The sequence below is a fragment of the Prosopis cineraria genome, unplaced genomic scaffold (assembly GCF_029017545.1).
Source record: "Prosopis cineraria cultivar Desert tree isolate PC_DT_omini unplaced genomic scaffold, ASM2901754v1 PC6, whole genome shotgun sequence".
NCBI lineage: Eukaryota > Viridiplantae > Streptophyta > Magnoliopsida > Fabales > Fabaceae > Prosopis > Prosopis cineraria.
In genome coordinates, this window is record NW_026555337.1 from 36,676,222 (window position 1) to 36,694,915 (window position 18,694).

Consider the following 18,694-nt stretch of genomic DNA (forward strand, 5'->3'; position numbering starts at 1 on the left):
AAATATCTATTAGGCTTGGTTTCTCACTAACATGACATATTAAAATCATAATATTACTTGTCAATTATTTAACCTGTTTTGCTAAATAATTATAGGTACTGAGAAATGTGAGAAGGAAAATCATGGTTAAAAACTTTAATTATCAAATTCCTAACACCCCTTGTTTCACCACTAACATGATTAGTTAAATCAATGACATTACTTGTTAAATTCATAAAAGAAAACTAGTGAATTATTTAACACGTTTTGGTAAATAATTGCATGACAATTTGACAGGTTACAATTTTAACTAGGGCTTGATAAATTTATAAGTAAAACTACGGATTTAGCAAGATGTTAAAGATTTAACAAGTCATGTTGAGGATTTGATTATAAAAAAAAGGTCATGTTAAGGATTTTACCAACAAGAGTAAATACTAAAAAAGTAACTTTTCATTTCACATTCTTCCGTAAAATTTCCCCTCTATTGTCATTATGGAGCCATACAAGTGTGTTAATTAACAAATAATATTACAGAATTAACAAGTAATGTAAAAAATTTAACAAGTAAGATAATATTATAGAATTAACAAGTAATGTAAGAAATTTAACAAGTAAGAATAACAGTGTTGTTGTCATTCCAATGATAGGTCCATGATCTATCTTTTGTCATGTCAAGCAAGGATTGCAAAATTGTCAACTTGTCAAGCAAATAATAAGTAATTTTTAAGTCCTTTTCTGTAATTTTTGAACCCTTATTTGCAATTTTTTGGTCATTTTCTGTATTTTTTTATGTCCTTTTCTATTTTTTTTCCTTCTCTCATGTTTCAGTACTAAATTTTTTGATTTGACAATAATTTTGTTATGAGATCCTTATTTTTCATTCTCCCTTTTTTTAGTCAACTAATGATAAAAAAATAAAGCTTTCCATAATTTACTTATATAGCAAAAAAAATTAAATCTATTAAAACGCAACATAAAATATTTTATACTTGTTTTTATTACATTAAGAGGAGTTAAACTTTAGACATTTACTATTGTCCCACCTTATCCTAGCTGCTTTGGTTTAAGTAAATTTATTCTTATTCATTTATGCCAAGTCTAAGAGACACCTCTAAACAGCCATTTGAAACAAGAGAATATGATATATAAGATCACTTTTTGTGTGTGTGTGTGTGTGTGTGTGTGTGTAATTATCACTTGTAGAATTCCATGACTCCTAAAGCAGAGAAAGCACGAGAAGCGACTTTAAAACCAGAAAAGCCAGAACGTTTGCAAAGAGATTGAAATTCTTTCTCAGTTCGTTCTCCTCCATCATGAAGAAACATGATGTTGTCCAAGCTTGCTACGAACTTGGCTTCCTCTGTTGCTCCAATTTCTTCAGGCATTATGTATTCCACTACTATGACCTTCCCTTTTTCTGGCAACGATTCATGGCATTTCCTTAACACTTTTATGCTATTTTCATCCGACCAATTGTGGCATACAGCCTACAAAACATATATATTACCCACAATGTAAAGAAGATTCATGATATATGGAAAAACTGATTGGTCATGTCGATCATCTCGCAAGATTTTTTTTTAATTTAGTCTATGAGATACTTTAGAATATATAATGGCATTTTATGACGCAATATTTTAATACAATAATGCTAAACATGAATATAATAGTTGTTGTCTGACAATATGACATTCATGACGTTGAAAGGCTTGGTGTGGATTTGAAATTGTAGCCAACTTAACCTGATGACCGTAATTAGAAAAGCATATATACATGTGATAGAGGCATGCGGAGATCTTTGACTAGTTAATGTGTTATGTTATACTTATTCACATATATCCTTATTCACATATCTAATATAATATGAAGTTGAAACTGAGATGACAAACTTTCGCACTAACCTTCAACATAATGGCATCACCTTTTGGAACGCTTTCAAACATATCTCCTCCAACATGCTCGATCCCTTCATAAAATTTGAAGCTCAAATGATAATTTTAATAATATTAACAGATAAAAAATTAAAAAAAAACTCCCTTCAATTTTAACTATAGAAACTAGTTGACAAGTTTGCTTTCATTCTAAGTATAAAACCCAGATATCTTTTTCTCTCTCATTTATTTATTTTTTCTTGAAACCACCTCTATTAATTGCACACAATTAACAGGGGTATCTTAAGAAAATCAATACATATATTTTTTTTACAAATAACTAACCAACTCAATTCATGAATATATGTGAATTAGTTAACTAGTTCTTGCATTTAGAATTGGAGAGATGGAGTGGAAACATAATATTAGTAGAGATAATGAACTTGATGTACTTGAATGAGGTGTTGCGTTTTGAATAACACTGGGCAGATCAAAATTGATTCCCTTAATTGAAGGATACTTTGAGATAATCATTTTAAGGTTTTGGCCAATTCCACCACCAACATCAACAAGTGTTGATATTCCCTCAAATCCTTTGTATATTTCCAATATTCTTCTCATTTCTATGTTGCAACGATTGGCCATTACTTTGTTGAAAATGTTGTTCCATGTTGGATCTTTCTCAGCGTATTGGTACATTGGCATTCCATGAACTTTCTTAAATAAGTCATTGTCTTCCTCTATAATTGCCACCTTAAAATTCATCCTACATCAAAACATAGAAACAAGAAAAATATATTAGTAGGTCCTCATATTTTGATTGTGTTTTGTTATTAAATCTTATAGCTTGTTTTTATTATTTTCAGTTCATTTAGTTGATCCATTTGCAACATTTTCTCTATATTTTAAAAATACACAAAGGACCAGGAACCGGCATTGATAGAGTCAAAATAGATTTTTATTATATCAACAAAGAGATTAGTTAAGTAAAGACACCAACAAAATTAACTTGGTCAGTATCATCTTCTTATATGCATTTTTAAAACCAAAGGGACTATAACGTTTAAGACAAATCAAACTGAAGGGTTTGTGAATAATGAAACAAAACTATATGGACAAGAAATAAAATGAAATAATCAAAGTATAAGGACTTACTTACTCTTGTATTTTTCCTAGAAACAATTAACAAGTGTATTCAGTCAAAATAAATTAGTTTTTCTGAGATAACTAGATTGTGGATCACGTGCTTTGCAATGAAATATAATAAACCAAATTTGTAGGGAATATGTTAGGAGCACAAATTTAAAAGAAAAAGTTTATTTCAAAAGACTATCTTATTAGGTGGAAGCCTCATACTTCACTTGTAAAGCTTCTTGAGATGAGACTCATAACAATGCCCTCTTTCCATGACATCGACCACTTAATTAATGAAAGGCTAATTATAAGCACAAGTATAAAAGGAGAACTCATTTCAATACTAGCCTGTTGGATGGAAAGTTCTCCACTTCACTTATAAGGCTCACCGACATGGGACTCATAACATTGCCCCCTCTTCATGGTATCGGCCTCTCAATGATAAGCCAATTATGAGTACACTCTAAAGGGTTTATCACAAAAGACTAGCCTATTAGGTGAAGAAGTCTATCATGCTTATAAACCCATTTCACTTGTGAGACTCTCTAATGTGAAATTCATAAAAAAGTATCTTTTTTTATGGAAAAAAAGTTACCAAGCATCCATAAGTGCCTTATGGCAAATGAATGATGAGAAGAGAGTTAAGAATCCACCATCGTCCCCACCAACAAAGTACTTTCCCACTGGAGAAATCGCATAGAGTCTCTCAGTGCCGCCATCTTCCTTTTCACCAATTGAAAAATTCAGAAGAGAGTGACTTGCAAGAAGCCTTAAGAGACGATCCATCCTGAAAGCCAATTCTTTGTGCTGAGATGAACTTGGAAGCTTTGAGGCAACTTCAGAAGCTGACACGTGTCTTCCTCCTTCCTTAGCTATGATCTCAAACACGTTGAGCTCAAGCGAAGCTTTAAGAACTGCACAGTAGATCTGGCTACAACACTGAAGCATGGCTGAAAGGGCATATGAATCTTCTAGTTCTTCATTAGGACAAGTCTCTTTAGAACTCAATAAAGCCATGGTTTCTCCCTCCTCCTCCTTTCTTTTGTTTGTTTACTTTTCTATTTTTGCCAAACCTTGCATGTGTAATTGAACCTCGCAGCATGCAGAAATTTATAGCCGAAAGTCTAATGAAAAAAAAATACACATATACATGAGGCTTATTAAATCATCCACGAAGTTTATTGAAAAAAGAATTTCATCCACGAAGTTGATTGCAAAAGTCATAATGCTACTTTTGAAAAATCAAAGGATAATTAATTTTTTTGGCCATGAAGGCGTGAAGTCAAATAATAAATTTAAAACAGAAACGTGAAAGCAAAGATGAATAGAAAGTCGAAAGATGATAGCATTTGATTGAATTATATGACCCGTTTGTTTTAATTTATTTTATTAAAAAATCACTTAATTTTTTTAAAAAATTATTTTTAAGTTTTTATTATGTTTATTTAAATATTTAAAAATAATTAAAGTCCCAAAAAAAAGCATAATGCTGATTATTTTAAGAAACTACTTTGAATACCTTTTAAAAGTAATTTAATAAAAAAATATTTTAAAAAGACAAGCTACATGTAGATATTATAAAATTTTAAAATAATAATAATAAATTATTTTTATGAAACAAAATTAAGATATTATAAAATTTAAAAATAATTAACTAATAATTATTTTTTATTATTATAATCAATATAAAATAATATATGCTTTTTATAAAATCTCCATAAAATAAATTTCTTTTTATAAAATATCTAAACTAGCTAAAAAATACATATTTTTCAATCTTAAACAAATGGGCTCATGGTTTCCACTTTTCACAATCAGATTCGACTTTGGTGAAGTGATGATATCATGATAATCACATAAGAACTCAAAAATTCTAGAGGAAACTTGTGATTTAATTTAAAATAATAATAACAATAATCATAATAACAATATAAAATTACAATTGCAGGAGTATTTGATTTAATTTTCAAAATTTTTGTTTTCATACGTAAGTTAACCAAAAATACTTAAGATCGTGACTACGATTGTGTGTGAAATATCAACAGTAAAATATATTTTCTCATCTAGATAGTCGAAAGGAGAAAAAGAGGCATGAAGGTCATGTCATGTTAATTACTCGTATTCTATATTTGGATGAAAAAAAAATAGAAAGAAGAGAAAAGTATATAAAAAATGTGGAGAAAAATATTTTCTTATTTAGAAAGTCAGGAAAAGAAAATAAATAAAGGAGAAAAAGAGACATGGAAGGTCATATTGTTTCAAACCAGAGACTCTTGATTAGAGAGCATATTTTTTTCCAGAAACCTATCCACTTCTGACGATAATAATATTTGTTTTGGCTATTATCAATGTCTTAACTATCTAAAAAATATAAAAAATTTATTTTAAATAATTATACAATATAATATTTTTTTTTAATAATATTTTTTAGTTGAATGATATTTTAACCGTCATAAAAAAATAACATAATTAATAATAGAAGGTTTTGCAGAACAAAATTAAATGTTAAGAGGTTAATTTTAAACTTTTAAAAGTGAAGGGAGTTATTTACAACTGTCTCAAAGTTTAAAAAGATTTTATGCATTTTAACCTTGAAAGTATATGTTGATTAATCCTATCAACCATAAATTAATTTAGATCTTATTCATATATTACATTATAATACCCAAGGCCCCATAACTATAAAAAGAAAAAAAAAAAACCTTTCAGTGATGATAAAAAATATCACTGCCAAAGGTCTACTTTTACTCGTTGCAACACTTTTTAATTGTGACCGCTAAAGGTGAATTTTTGGTGGCCATTTTTAATTGTTGCCAATGAAAGTAAATTTTTGCCATCAAAAATGACTTTTTGTGGCCATATTTTATTACTGTCAAAAATATTTTTATGAAAAATAATTTTAAAATTAAAATTAATTTATATAAAAATTTTCCACTAAAAGTACTTTAAAAAATAAATTTAAATTTAATTTATTTCAAATAATTTATAATGTTATCATTTAAATAATTAAAAAATCTCTTATAAATTATTTTTGAAAATTCAAAATTAAATAAAATTATCATTCAAAAGATATTTATGAAATTAAAATTTTTTCTTTTATATATATAATGAGAACTAAATTATATATAGGATCAAAAAATAAAAGGAATAATAATGAAAATGTGTTAATTCTAATTATTAAATAATTTTTTTTATTATTCATATTCTCTTTTAGACATATATAGTTCATCATTATTAAGAATGATGTTATTAAGCTAGTATTTTATTTTAATTTAATTAAATCTTGATGGGTGATTACTCTCATTTATAATTAGGCTAGACAAATACTTACTTACATAGCAATGTATAAATTAAAAAAAATCTTAAATATAAATTATAATAGGGAGAATCACATCTAGAGACTACTTAAACAAATTATTTGCAAATAAGAATCAATACAGAATGAATTGTTATTAATGTAGTTTTTTTTAATAGAACTTGTTATTAGTCCTTGTCTACGATTAATTTTTTTTAAGTGGTCTTTAAATGTAATTCTTCCATTATAATATCTAAAATTAAAATTGTTTAAAGGATAAATAAAAAATATATCACAGTAAAAACATTCTAGAATTTGATATTTTAGATTCAATTTTTTGTCATCTTGCAAAAAAGTTACTCGAATAAGGGTGCTATTATGGATAAGGGTGTTCAATTTGAACCCATTCCGATGGGCCTGGTATCATCCTGATTATATCAAGACAGGTCTTGTCCCGGCTCGAAAGTAATCAGGACGTGACTTTAGGGGACGGGACAGGAAAGGGGTTCAAGACGGGACGAGACACGGGATTACCAGCGGGATGTCCTATCCTGTCTCGAATATTATATATACATTATTTTTTATTTTAAATATCTTAATATAATTTATTCTTATATCTATTTATTTAATAACTTTTATTTATAATGTATTTTTTGCTTTATTTTCAGAAAACTAATTAGTTTAATACATCTCCACTAAAGTAGAAGAATGATAATTTGATATTGTGCTTGACTTACTTATTGTTGCTACTCTTACAGCCTAAAGATTACTTGTGTTTGCTATTATAATGTATAGTTGTGATTAATGTAATTCAATAATTGACTTTAAATTATTGTGATTTATGTACTTATGTTGTTTTAATTTTAAACTTAATAAATTATATGATTTAAAATTTTAATAAACGCTATTATTCAGATTTTTTTCAATATTATTTGATTTATCGGGATGGCAAGACATCCCGATCTTTTCTCGGTTCCATCTTGACTTCTAACAGGATAGGATGACTTTCAAAACGGGATGAGACACAAGACCAAAATTTAGTCTTGATCTTTTTTCTAGGACGGGACACGGGATGGGGGTGTCTGATTCTGTCTCGTCCCGTAAACACCTCTAATTATGGATATTCAAAGCTTGATTCAGAGGGATTAAGATGTTGAAAGTTGTACATACAAATTTCAAGAGATACAAATGGTATTATAGACTACTTGGCATACTGTATACTTGATGATTGGTCTGCTATACACATGGCATTTATTTTATCCACTAAGCTCAAATGGCTTTTGGTTTTTGGACAAGGATGTCACATGAATTTATCCAGTGCTTAGACTTCCATTGTTATTAAAAAAAAAAGAAGAAGAACTTACTAAAAAGCTTTTTATAACAAATTATTGTTAAGAAGAATATAAAACATTATTTAAATCCACCTTATTATTATGAGGTAGAGAATAATTACAGGTTAATTAGATTGTTCACATACATATGAGATCCTTGTTATGACATGACATGAGATGATGCACTTGTGGCAGATGGCATGGCACGGCCCGAGGTTACAAGTGACATGTAACATCCTAACTTCTACTATAAAATTTAAGTAACAGAAATTAATTTATTGAGTGAATTGAATCTATTAAATATTTATTTAAATTTGATGATATTATTTTAGGTTAATTAAAATTTACCAAATAATTATTTGAGAAAAGAAAATTTATTGAAGAAGGTTTAAATTTTAAAGGTATAGTGTCAAGCCATGATCTTTTAAAAAAAATAGATTAATAAGGTTAAATAAGATTTAATAAAATTATTTAAATTATTTCTCTACTTAAAAGATCAATATTATTTAAATGTAATGAAAATTTTTATTTGAGAAAAATATAAAAATTTGACTTATTCATTTAAATTTCATATAAGTCTTGAAATATCTATATATCTATATTATATAAGAATAACAAGCTTTTTTTTTTTTAAGATACTATGATTCTAAGCTATCCACTTCATCATTAGTTTCTAAAATTATTTTTTTCCAAAAATATTATATTCATTATCTCATCCCGAAATATTTTCTCTCATGGTCTCAACCATAAGTTCATAACTTCTCAACTAATTCAAAATTTTAAATTTTATCTTAAAAAATTTTAAAAATCTTAAAAAATTTTCAAGTATCATAACTTCCTCACCCCAATCCTATTTGTGAAATTAATTATAATTTAAATTTGCAATGTGAATAGGTTTTTTATACTATAGATATTTTGATTTAGTTTTTAAATTTATAATGAAGAAATTACCCTGATGGACTTCATCTCCTTTTCTTACTTTATGCTTTAGAAGAGCTGAAGATAAAAATTTCAGTTTTCTAACCAAACATGTTTGTCGCCACCAAAAATTATTAGCGACCAGATTTTTGGTGATGACCTTTTGGTAGCAAAAAATTGCTATTAAAAACTTTTAACAATGACTTTTGAACTTTTGATGCCAACTTTTGTCACCACCAAAAGTTTTTTTTTTTTTTTGGTAATGGAGCACCATGATGCTCATTACTATGATAAGATCTAGATCTTTATCTGGATGGTCCAAATTTAAACCATTATTATAAATTATATTTTTTAAAATAAAAATTATAAAATAATTTTAATAATTTTTTATTTTTAATATGGTCTAGATTTAATTTGAAGCGTCTAATTTAATATTAAAATTTTTATAATTGATATATATTGAATATTCAGATGTACTCTGCATAGTCTAAATTTAATCTAGTGTTAATCTGGACTATGCAAAGTACATCTGAATAGTCCATATATAATAATTATAAAAATTTTAAAATTAAATTAGACCCTTCAAATTAAATCTAGACCATATTAAAAATAAAAAATTATCAAAATTATTTTATTACTTTTACAAATTTTTATTTTAAAAAGTATAACATATAATAATGGTTTAAATTTGAATGGTTCGAATCTCATCATGGTGATGAGCACCACTGTAATGAGCACCCAAATCAAACTTGAAGTTAACATATTAAAATATTAGGTTTACCTAAAAAGAATGCTAGTAGGTGGAGCTACTACTGTTGAAGTTTTGAGAGGCTATGGATCAATTTTGAATTGAAAACCTAAGCCACATGTTGGAGATTCAATGAGAAAGAAGAGAGTAGTTTCAAATATGAAAAATCACTATTACCCAAAAAAAAAAGCTTGCAAGAGCTTTGTATTAAAGCGCTTAATTAAAAAAAAAGCTCTAACAAATATATGCAAAACTTACAAGAGTATTTTTTACAAAGCACTCTGGTTGGTATTCACTTTTCGAAATACTACTATTTAAAAGAGGGGGAAAATTTTTGACGAATCATTTTTTTTTATTACCTATAGCCATTCTTTTATTGAAAATAATTTTATTTGAGGTAGTGTTAGGCACTAAATGTAATCACCTCTCTGAAGAGATATTCAAATCTTAATTTACCATGTTGTAAGTAACTAGTGTTTTTTACTAGATCTAACTTCTATTAATAATAAATGAATTTTTATCAAACTAAAATTTGAAGGCAGCTTTTAAGTTGCCAATAACTTCTTTTTTTTTTCACCCTTCTCAACAAGGATCTGGATCTTGATTTGCTATATTGCAAAGAATTAGCCTCTTTTGCTATATTCAATTACCGTGGATTGCCAATAACATTTGAATGAGTTGTAATCCAAGAAAGACCAATTTGATAGGCTTCCCGAGAAGGAAGGCTTCATATTGAGAATTAGAATTGGGTCTTCGCAAAAACAAACAGAGAGAGTGAGAATTGGGTTTATTTTTTGGACCACAATTGGGCATTTGTTCAAAATGTTTTTCAGAATTAAAATAAAAAATAGGCCTTCTGGCTAAGATCAACAATCAAATTTTAAATTAGGCCCATGGATCAATTCACCAATATAGAAAAAATTTCTCAATTTATTTATTTTTTATTTTTTTAGAAATTGTGGTTTAGACCTTTTTCAATTTTGCATCCACAAAACTTATTCGCATAAAATATCCAACAGAACACGATCCTCTTTTCTTTTTTGGAACCATTTTTAATATCTAAAATATGTATGATAAATTTGATAATTTTTTATTAAGAAATAAATAGAAATATGATAGTTATAGTTATAGTCATTATCACACCTAAGGCTACACAAAGGATTAGATAATATTGAACTTATACTTAATTCAAAATTTGATCTCTTTCATGAAAAGGACTGAATTAAGCAACTCATAGTCAAATTTTATCTAGTGATAACCTGAAAATTAACAGGACTGGACTTGGTTTATAGGATTAGGAGACTGATTCTATTAGTCTAGTACTTACTTAGCTTTTTTTTTTTTACTTTTTCCTATATGAGAAGTAATAATTCATTTCAACCTAGTAAACTCAATTAAGATAACAAATTCACTTATAATCATAATAAATTTAAAAAAATAACTTTTTTGTGGCCCCATTTTGTTACCATCAAAAATATTTTTATAAAAAATAATTTTGAAATTAAAAATAATTTATATAAAATGTTGCCGCTAAAAGTACTTTAAAAAATAAATATAATTTAATTTATTTCAAATAATTTATAAAATTATCATTTAAATAATTAGAAAAAATTTCTTATGAATTATTTTTAAGAATTTAAAATTAAATAAAATTATCATTCAAAATTTATTTATGAAATTAAATTTTGTATCTTATATAAAGAATGAGAAATAAATAATATATAGGATCATAAAATAAAAGGAATAATAATGAAAATGTGTGAAGTTTAATTATTAAATTATTTTTGAAAATTTTTTATTATTCATAATCTCTTTTAGTTATATATAGCTCATCATTATTAAGAATAATGTTATTAAGCTAGTATTTTAATATGATTTAATTAAAATCTTGATAGGTGATTACTTTCATTTACAATTAGGCTAATTTATAGACAAATACTTACTTACATACCAATACATAAATTTAAAAAATCTTAAATATAAATTATAATAGGGAGAATCACATCCAAGGACTAACACAGAATGAATTATTATTAAAAGGAAGATGTAAATTTGTTTTTTTAATGGAACTTGTTGTCACTCCTCCTCTATGATTAATTTGTTTAAGTGGTCCTTGAATGTGATTCTCCCATGGTGATATCTAAAGTTAAAGGTCTGTTTGGTTTTCTTGCTTTTCACGTTCAGGAAACAAAATTTTACTTTCAGAAAGCGAAAAGTTGTTTAGTTAAAATATTTTACAAAAAAGCACATTCTAAAAGTATATTCAAACAGTAGCTAAAAGTGAATTTTTGAAACATAACTATTTGAAACTTTTGAAAAGTGAATTTGAAAAGTAGGATATTATTTGAACATATTATCCCAAGTTTAATCTCTTATTCTTTTATTTAAAAAATAGTTGATTCATTAAAAATATAATTATTATTTTAATAATAATAATTAGGTATCAAGTTTTTAGTATTATAAATTGAATAATTAATCGTGTTATTTTTTAGCATTAATGTATAATAAAAATTACAAATCTTTATCACATTTTCTAAAATTACAAATTAAAAAAATACAAATAACTAGAGATCAAATTTCTAGATTATAAATCAAAATTTATGTTGTTTAAAATTTTTATCACATTTTTTAAATATTTTAAATATATTACATTTGTATAATAAAAATTACAAATCATCATAAAATATTGTTTTTGATAATTGTACATTCAAAAGTACATTTTATTATTACAGACTAAACAACTTTTAATATACCAAATTAATTTTTAAAAAAATGTATTCAAATATACATTTTGTTACAACTGACTTTCACTAAACTAACTTTTATCAAATGAACATTCACTAAATGAACATACACCAAATGAACTTTTAGCAAACTGAAAAATAAACACACGCTAAAATTGTTTAGAGGATAAATAAAAAATACATCAAAGTAAAAATATTCTAAAACTTTATATTTTAGATTCAATTTTTTGTCATCCTGTAAAAAAGTTACTTGAATAGGGGTGCTTATGGATATTGGAAGTTTGATTCAAAGGGATTCAGACATTAAAGTTGTACCTATAAATTTCATGAGATACGAATGGCATTGCGCACTGCATGGCATACTGCACACTTGACATTTGGCCTAGTATACACATAGGCCTTGTTTGGTACGCATGCTTAGGTTTAGAGGGATGGGGATTATGATTGGCATTGGTATTAGAATTGAGATTGGGATTGAAATTGAAAATGATGCTTTAAAATTATGTTTAGTATGAAGTAATGATTACAAGGAATATTCCTCTTTATCTTATTTTACACTTAAACATAAATTATGAAAATACCAAAATACCCTATATAATTAATAAAAAAATTGTAAACCTAAAAGCCCATTCCTCCCTCTGCGAAATCAAACCTATCTCCCTTAGTCTCCCTCTTTGCTTGCTTGCATGATCACTCTTTTCTTCAAGGATGAAGGCTTGCGACTCTATGCGATGATGGAGATCAACTGATAGAGATGAGCGCCTGCAATGAGATCGACTGAGGAAATAGATAAGAGTGCTTCGCATTGCAATGTTGTTCAACAATTTCACATGTCACTTCAAAGATTTTTTAAAGCAGATGTGTCATTTTTCTCTATAATTGTTGATATTTTTTTTCTTGAAATTCTAGAAATTTTGAAGCTCTCTGTAGCTTCTACAATGGTGGAGATTTAAGCTTGAGTACTATGTTTTTCTCAGACAAGAAGTTCCACTTTTGTGATTGTACTATTAGATTTCTCGTCCGTTTTGTCATTTTAGAGAAAAAGGTTTTGAGTTGTTAAAGTTTTTTGTGAGATTGCAATTTTTCTTTTTGAGCTCGAACATCATTGCTATACTATTTTTGGGTTTCTTTGTCTTGGATTCAAATCTATTCCTCTAAAAAAAGTGTCGTCAATGGAGGAGATGCAAGGTGGATGGTAGGAGGTCGTTGACGGCAAGAAAGGAAGGTGGAGCGCTGGAGGTCGTCGACGGTGCAAAAGGAAGGTGCCGTGCTAGAGTTCTTTAAGGGAGGAGAAAATCTGGGCATTTTTTAAGGGCATTTCAATCAAAAAAATTCTAATCCCAAGATAAAATTTGCAGTACCTAAGGATGGTGGGTTTAAGTATTCTCATTTAAGTGGGACTGAGCAAGCTTAAGAATTGTTGAATACTTCAGACCAAACTTGTCAAAAGTAGTATTAACTAAACCTAGTCCCAGTCCCAACCCCCCAATGCCGCATACCAAACAAGGCCATAGTGTCAACTTTATTTATTGAGCTCTGATGGCTTTTGATTTTTGGACAATGATGTCACATGATTTTACCTAATGTTTATGTTTCCATTGTTATTAAAAAGAAAATAAGAAGTTACTAAAATGCTTTTTATAATAAATTAGTACTAAGAAGAATATGAAAACTTATTTAAATCGACCTTATTGTTATGAGGTAGAGAAATGATTAGAAGTTAATTAGATCAATTACATATTTATGAGATCCTTGTTATGACATGAGACAAGATGATGCACTTGTGGTGGTTTACATGGTGCGAGGTTATAGGTAATGTGTAACATCCTAACTTTTATTATAAAATTTAAGTAAAAGAAATTAATTTATTAAGTAAATTGAAACTATTAAATATTTATTTAAATTTGATGAGATTGTTTTAGGTTAATTAAAATTTACCAAATAATTATTTGAGAAAATAAAATTTATTCAAGAAGAGTTAAATTTTAAAGATGTAGTGTCAAGCCATGATCTTTAAAAACTAAATAAATTAATAAATTAATAATGTTAAATAAGGTTAAATAAAATTTTGTAAACTATTTATCTATTTAAAAGATCAATATTATTTAAATGCAATGAAAATTTATATCTGAGCAAAATATAAAAATTTGACTTGTTCATTTAAATTTCAGATAAGTCCTGAAATATATATATATATATATATATGTAATATAAGAATAACAAGCACTTTTTTAAAATATTGTGATTCTAAGCTATCCACTTCATCATTAATTTCTAAAATTATTTTTTCAAAAATAATATCATCATTATCTCTAATGAAATTAAGAACAACTGCTTTTCCTTATCCCACAATATTTTCTCCCATGATCTCGATCGTAAGTCCATTGCTTCTCAACCAATTCAAAATTTTAAATTTTATCTTAGAACATTTTAAAATATTAAAAAAAAATTTCAAGTATCATAATTTCCTCACCCCTATCCTATTTGTGAAATTAATTTTAATTGTTAATTATAATTTAAATCTGCAATGTGAATAGGTTGTTCATACTATATATATATATATATATATTTTGACTTAGTTTTTAAATTTATAATGAAGAAGTTACCATGATGGGCTTCATCTCCTTTTCTTACTTTGTGCTTCAGAAGAGCCGAAGACAAAAATTTCAGTTTGCCAACCGAACATGCCATCCAGTGATGCAAAAATCTTTCCATTATTGTATGTGGAATTAAATGAATATTTTAGAATTTAAATTTCCTGCCATTGATTTCTTCATCATAGATCATAGTTCTTCCTTCTTCTGCAAACTCATTTTTGTTTTTCTCTTTTCACTTCTCCGCCATGCTACCCTGAAAGCCTATGAGGACAACACGGTGGCTATTAAAGTGTCACTGGAGTCAATGATATCAAAGGCATCATAAGGCTTACCTCATTTTAATGATACCCTAGCATTCATGCTAAAAGTTTATTCGAATTTCAATTGGGTATAATTAATTATCAAAACAATTGATTAATCTGATTAATTTTAATTATAATTAATTATATTATAATGTAATTTGTTTGGATATTGAAATTGATTTCGATTGTATAAATTATCATAAAGAACATTGTTTTTTAAAATTAAATTATTGATAAAGTTGTATTCAATATTATTAAATTTATTAAACTTTATCTAAGAAGTAAAATATATTATTTAATAATAAAATTGAATCTATAAAAAACCTACTCAAGGTTATTTTAAAAAGTGATTCTAGCTCAAATAATCAATTATCAAGATTCTGGCTATTTGGATAATTATTCTGAAAATCAATTATTTGACCTGAATAATCGATTTTTTGGCCTTTCCAAACACGCTGTAAGACGACATTTCCATTACGGGTAAAATTCTCATCTGTCGCTTTTGAATTTCACATTTGCAAAACCTATCTCTCTTTAATTTTTTTTTATGGTCTTTGGAAATCCAATTAGGAATTTTGAAATATGCTTGAATTGGGACGCTCTGATCTTCAATTTTATGAAGCTTTGTAGGATTTGTTTTCATTTATATATTTTTTTCTAGACAAAAATTGGGTCCCAATAGAAAACTATATAACCTCCATGAACCCACACTCAGAAAGTATCACCAACGTAGAAAATTGATCATATTCATTAGTGATATTGTTATTATTATTGATAAATTAAATTTTACATAGATATATAGCACAGGAGATATAAAGCAAATAATTATATAATAGAATAAATAGTTATGTTAGTTCGTACTAATAATAAACTAATGATATTATAGCATGTATATATGTCTACGTTGTCATTGGTTAAAAAAGTATTCATCGATGGGGCGGAAAAAGGATTAGCCAGCCTTAAGCGCAGCTAGTCATCAGGATTGACATGTATAATCTGTAATAACATAATTAATAGATGGCTAGTGTGGGTTGACTAGACATTTTGGGAGAATTACTTTAAGGTCCACTCAAAACAATTAATTATTCCTAAATCTATTAACAATTAAGGTTAAAAGAATGACAACACAATTATTCAATATCATATAAAGTTAGACAACCAAAAGCCCGCTTTAACCTAACTTTTATAACCAGATCAAATTGTTCAATCAATGTGATTTTCAACCCAAATCAAATTGCTGAATCAATCTAATTTTCATTACTCCATAAAGTTGAGGCATCTATTGTTAAGCAGCCTCCAGAAACTTAAGATCGACTAATTTATTATCCTTTACCTTAATGATTGAACACAAATGACTTCAATATAAAATAATATCTTTTTTATTTAAGCAAAAGGCGGGCAATATATAATAATATCTTAATAAGTTTTTTTCCTTGTTAATGGGATTAGTTTTGTGCTTTTTTCTGCTAAACTGATAAATGGCCATTAATGTCATGTCATTGTGCTCCATTAACTATTTTAAAAAGATGAAGTTGATAGGACTCGATGGTTTAAGTGCTTATCACATTAATGTGGCATGAAGAGGTGCATGCATGATATATGAATAGTGTGGCACAAAATGTTAGTTAATATGATATGAGATAGCTTTTTTATTTTTTTTAAAAAAATGACTTTTTGTAGCAACAAAAAGGTTTTTAGTGGTGACAAAAAAGTTGTCACCAAAAGTTTAGCCACTAATGATTTTTTGTGACAACGAATATAATCACTGCTAAAAGTATACCTTGTCAAAGGTAAACTTTTAGCGGTAAAATATTTTAGCAGTAAAATATTTTTAACGACAACAATGGTATACTTTTGGTGGCTTTATGTTTGTCGCCAAATTAATGATCAAACTTTTGGTAATGACCTTTTAGTAGTGAAAAATTGCTACTAAAAACCTTTAGCGACAACTTTTAAACTTTTGATGGTGACTTTTTGTTGCCGCCAAATTTCTTCTTCTTCGTCTTTTTTTTTTTTTTTGTAATGGAGCACCATGGTGCTCATCACTATGATAAGATTTGGACCTTTATCTGGGTGGTTCAAATTCAAACCATTATTATATATAATATTTTTTAAAATAAAAATTGTAAAAATTATAAAATAATGTTAATAAATTTTTTTATTTTTAATATGGCTTAGATTTAATTTGAAGGGTCCAGTTTAATATTAAAATTTTTATAATTGATATATATTGACTATTTAGATGTGCTCTGCATAGTCTAAATTTAATCTAGTATTAATATGGATTGTGCAAAGTACATCTGGATAGTCAATATATAGTAATTATAAAAATTTTAATATTAAATTAGACCTTTTAAATTAAATTTATACCATATTAAAAATAAAAAATTTATTAAAATTATTTTATAACTTTATAAATTTTTTTTAAAAAAATATTATATATAATAATGGTTTAAATTTAGATAATGCAAATCTCATTATAGTGATGGGCGCCATTGTAATGAGCACCACTCATTATAGTGCTGGTAGGTGGAGCTACTACTTTTGAAGTTTTGAGAGGCTATAGATCAATTTCGAATTGGAAACCTTAGCCACATGTTGGAGATTCAATGAGAAAGAAGAGTGTGGTTTCAAATATGAAAAATCACTATTACCCAAAAAAAAAAAGCTTGCAAGAGCTTTTCTATTAAAGTGCTTATTAAAAAAAAATGCTCTAATAAATATACGCAAAACTTAGAAGAGTATTTTTCACAAAGCCCTCTGGTTGGTCTTCACTTCTTGAAACACTTCTATTTAAAAAGGGGGGATTGCTGAGAAATCTCACATAAGGATGTCAATTAACTTAAAGTCTCATAGAATATACAAATCACTGTCAAGTTTTAAATACTGTTCAATTATAATTTGACAAAAAAAAAGATAACTTAATAAAGACAAATGATAACTTGATATTAAATTCACATCTAAATTGCCATTTCCTTGTGTCAAGTTGACTTTTTCTCATGGACCTCTTAGTAATTAACATTCTTACAAGGACCTTGGAGTGATTTTTCAAAAAAAAAAAAAACAAAAAACAAAATGATGTTATAGGTTGTGCCTTCCAAGATTTTGAACTGACGCAGAAAGAGACCTCACTTAAAGGACTAGATAGTTTTGATGTTCGTATATTGCAAAAAATTTCCAATTATTGGGCTCAAATAAATTTCTGGAGGATTATTAGAAATAGGGCTATTGGTAATAAACTCTCCACCATCTCTACCATTAGCGTGCTTTTGGTTTATTGAATCAAAGGGAATGTAATGGAATCAAGAGTATATGAGTTTGTTTGGTTAGACATTGGGAATAATGGGATTAAATCTATTTTTTAGACTCAATTAAATACAAATAAAAATATTAATAGACAAAAACCCCTTTAAAAACACACTCATTTCTTCCTCTTTCATTCCTCTTCCTCACAACTGCCATCTTCAACCCAATGAATTTCTTCATCTCCATCTTGATATCGCGGCCCTCAATCATTCCACGATAGTGATGGTGTTCAAACATGTTGTGTGCAATGTTTGGAAGGTGATGCGATGATCTGCAATGTGGACTATGGAATGGTGCAATTTGAGATCTAAGGTTGAGATTTGAGGTCTTCTTCCTCCTCCTCCTTCGTGTCGGACATCATTTCAGAAGGGAAGAGAGCAATGGCAGAGGTCTAAGAGCAGGGGAAGTCGATTGTGTATTTTTTTTTAAAGGGCAATAATGTCTTTTCTTTATCCTTAAATCCCCA

At 27.3% G+C, this 18,694-nt stretch overlaps 1 protein-coding gene across 1 annotated transcript; it reads right to left on the bottom strand.

The window, feature by feature from the left end:
* Positions 1 to 970: 970 nt before the first annotated feature.
* On the bottom strand, positions 971 to 4,048 carry LOC129312386 (isoliquiritigenin 2'-O-methyltransferase-like). The gene is made up of 4 exons (XM_054954970.1): positions 3,583 to 4,048; positions 2,306 to 2,619; positions 1,884 to 1,948; positions 971 to 1,469 (listed from the first exon to the last, which is right to left on the bottom strand). Exons 1-4 carry the CDS (start codon positions 4,002 to 4,004, stop codon positions 1,176 to 1,178), a joined length of 1,095 nt encoding a protein of 364 aa, XP_054810945.1. The 5' UTR covers positions 4,005 to 4,048; the 3' UTR covers positions 971 to 1,175.
* Between the last annotated feature and the right edge of the window lie 14,646 nt (positions 4,049 to 18,694).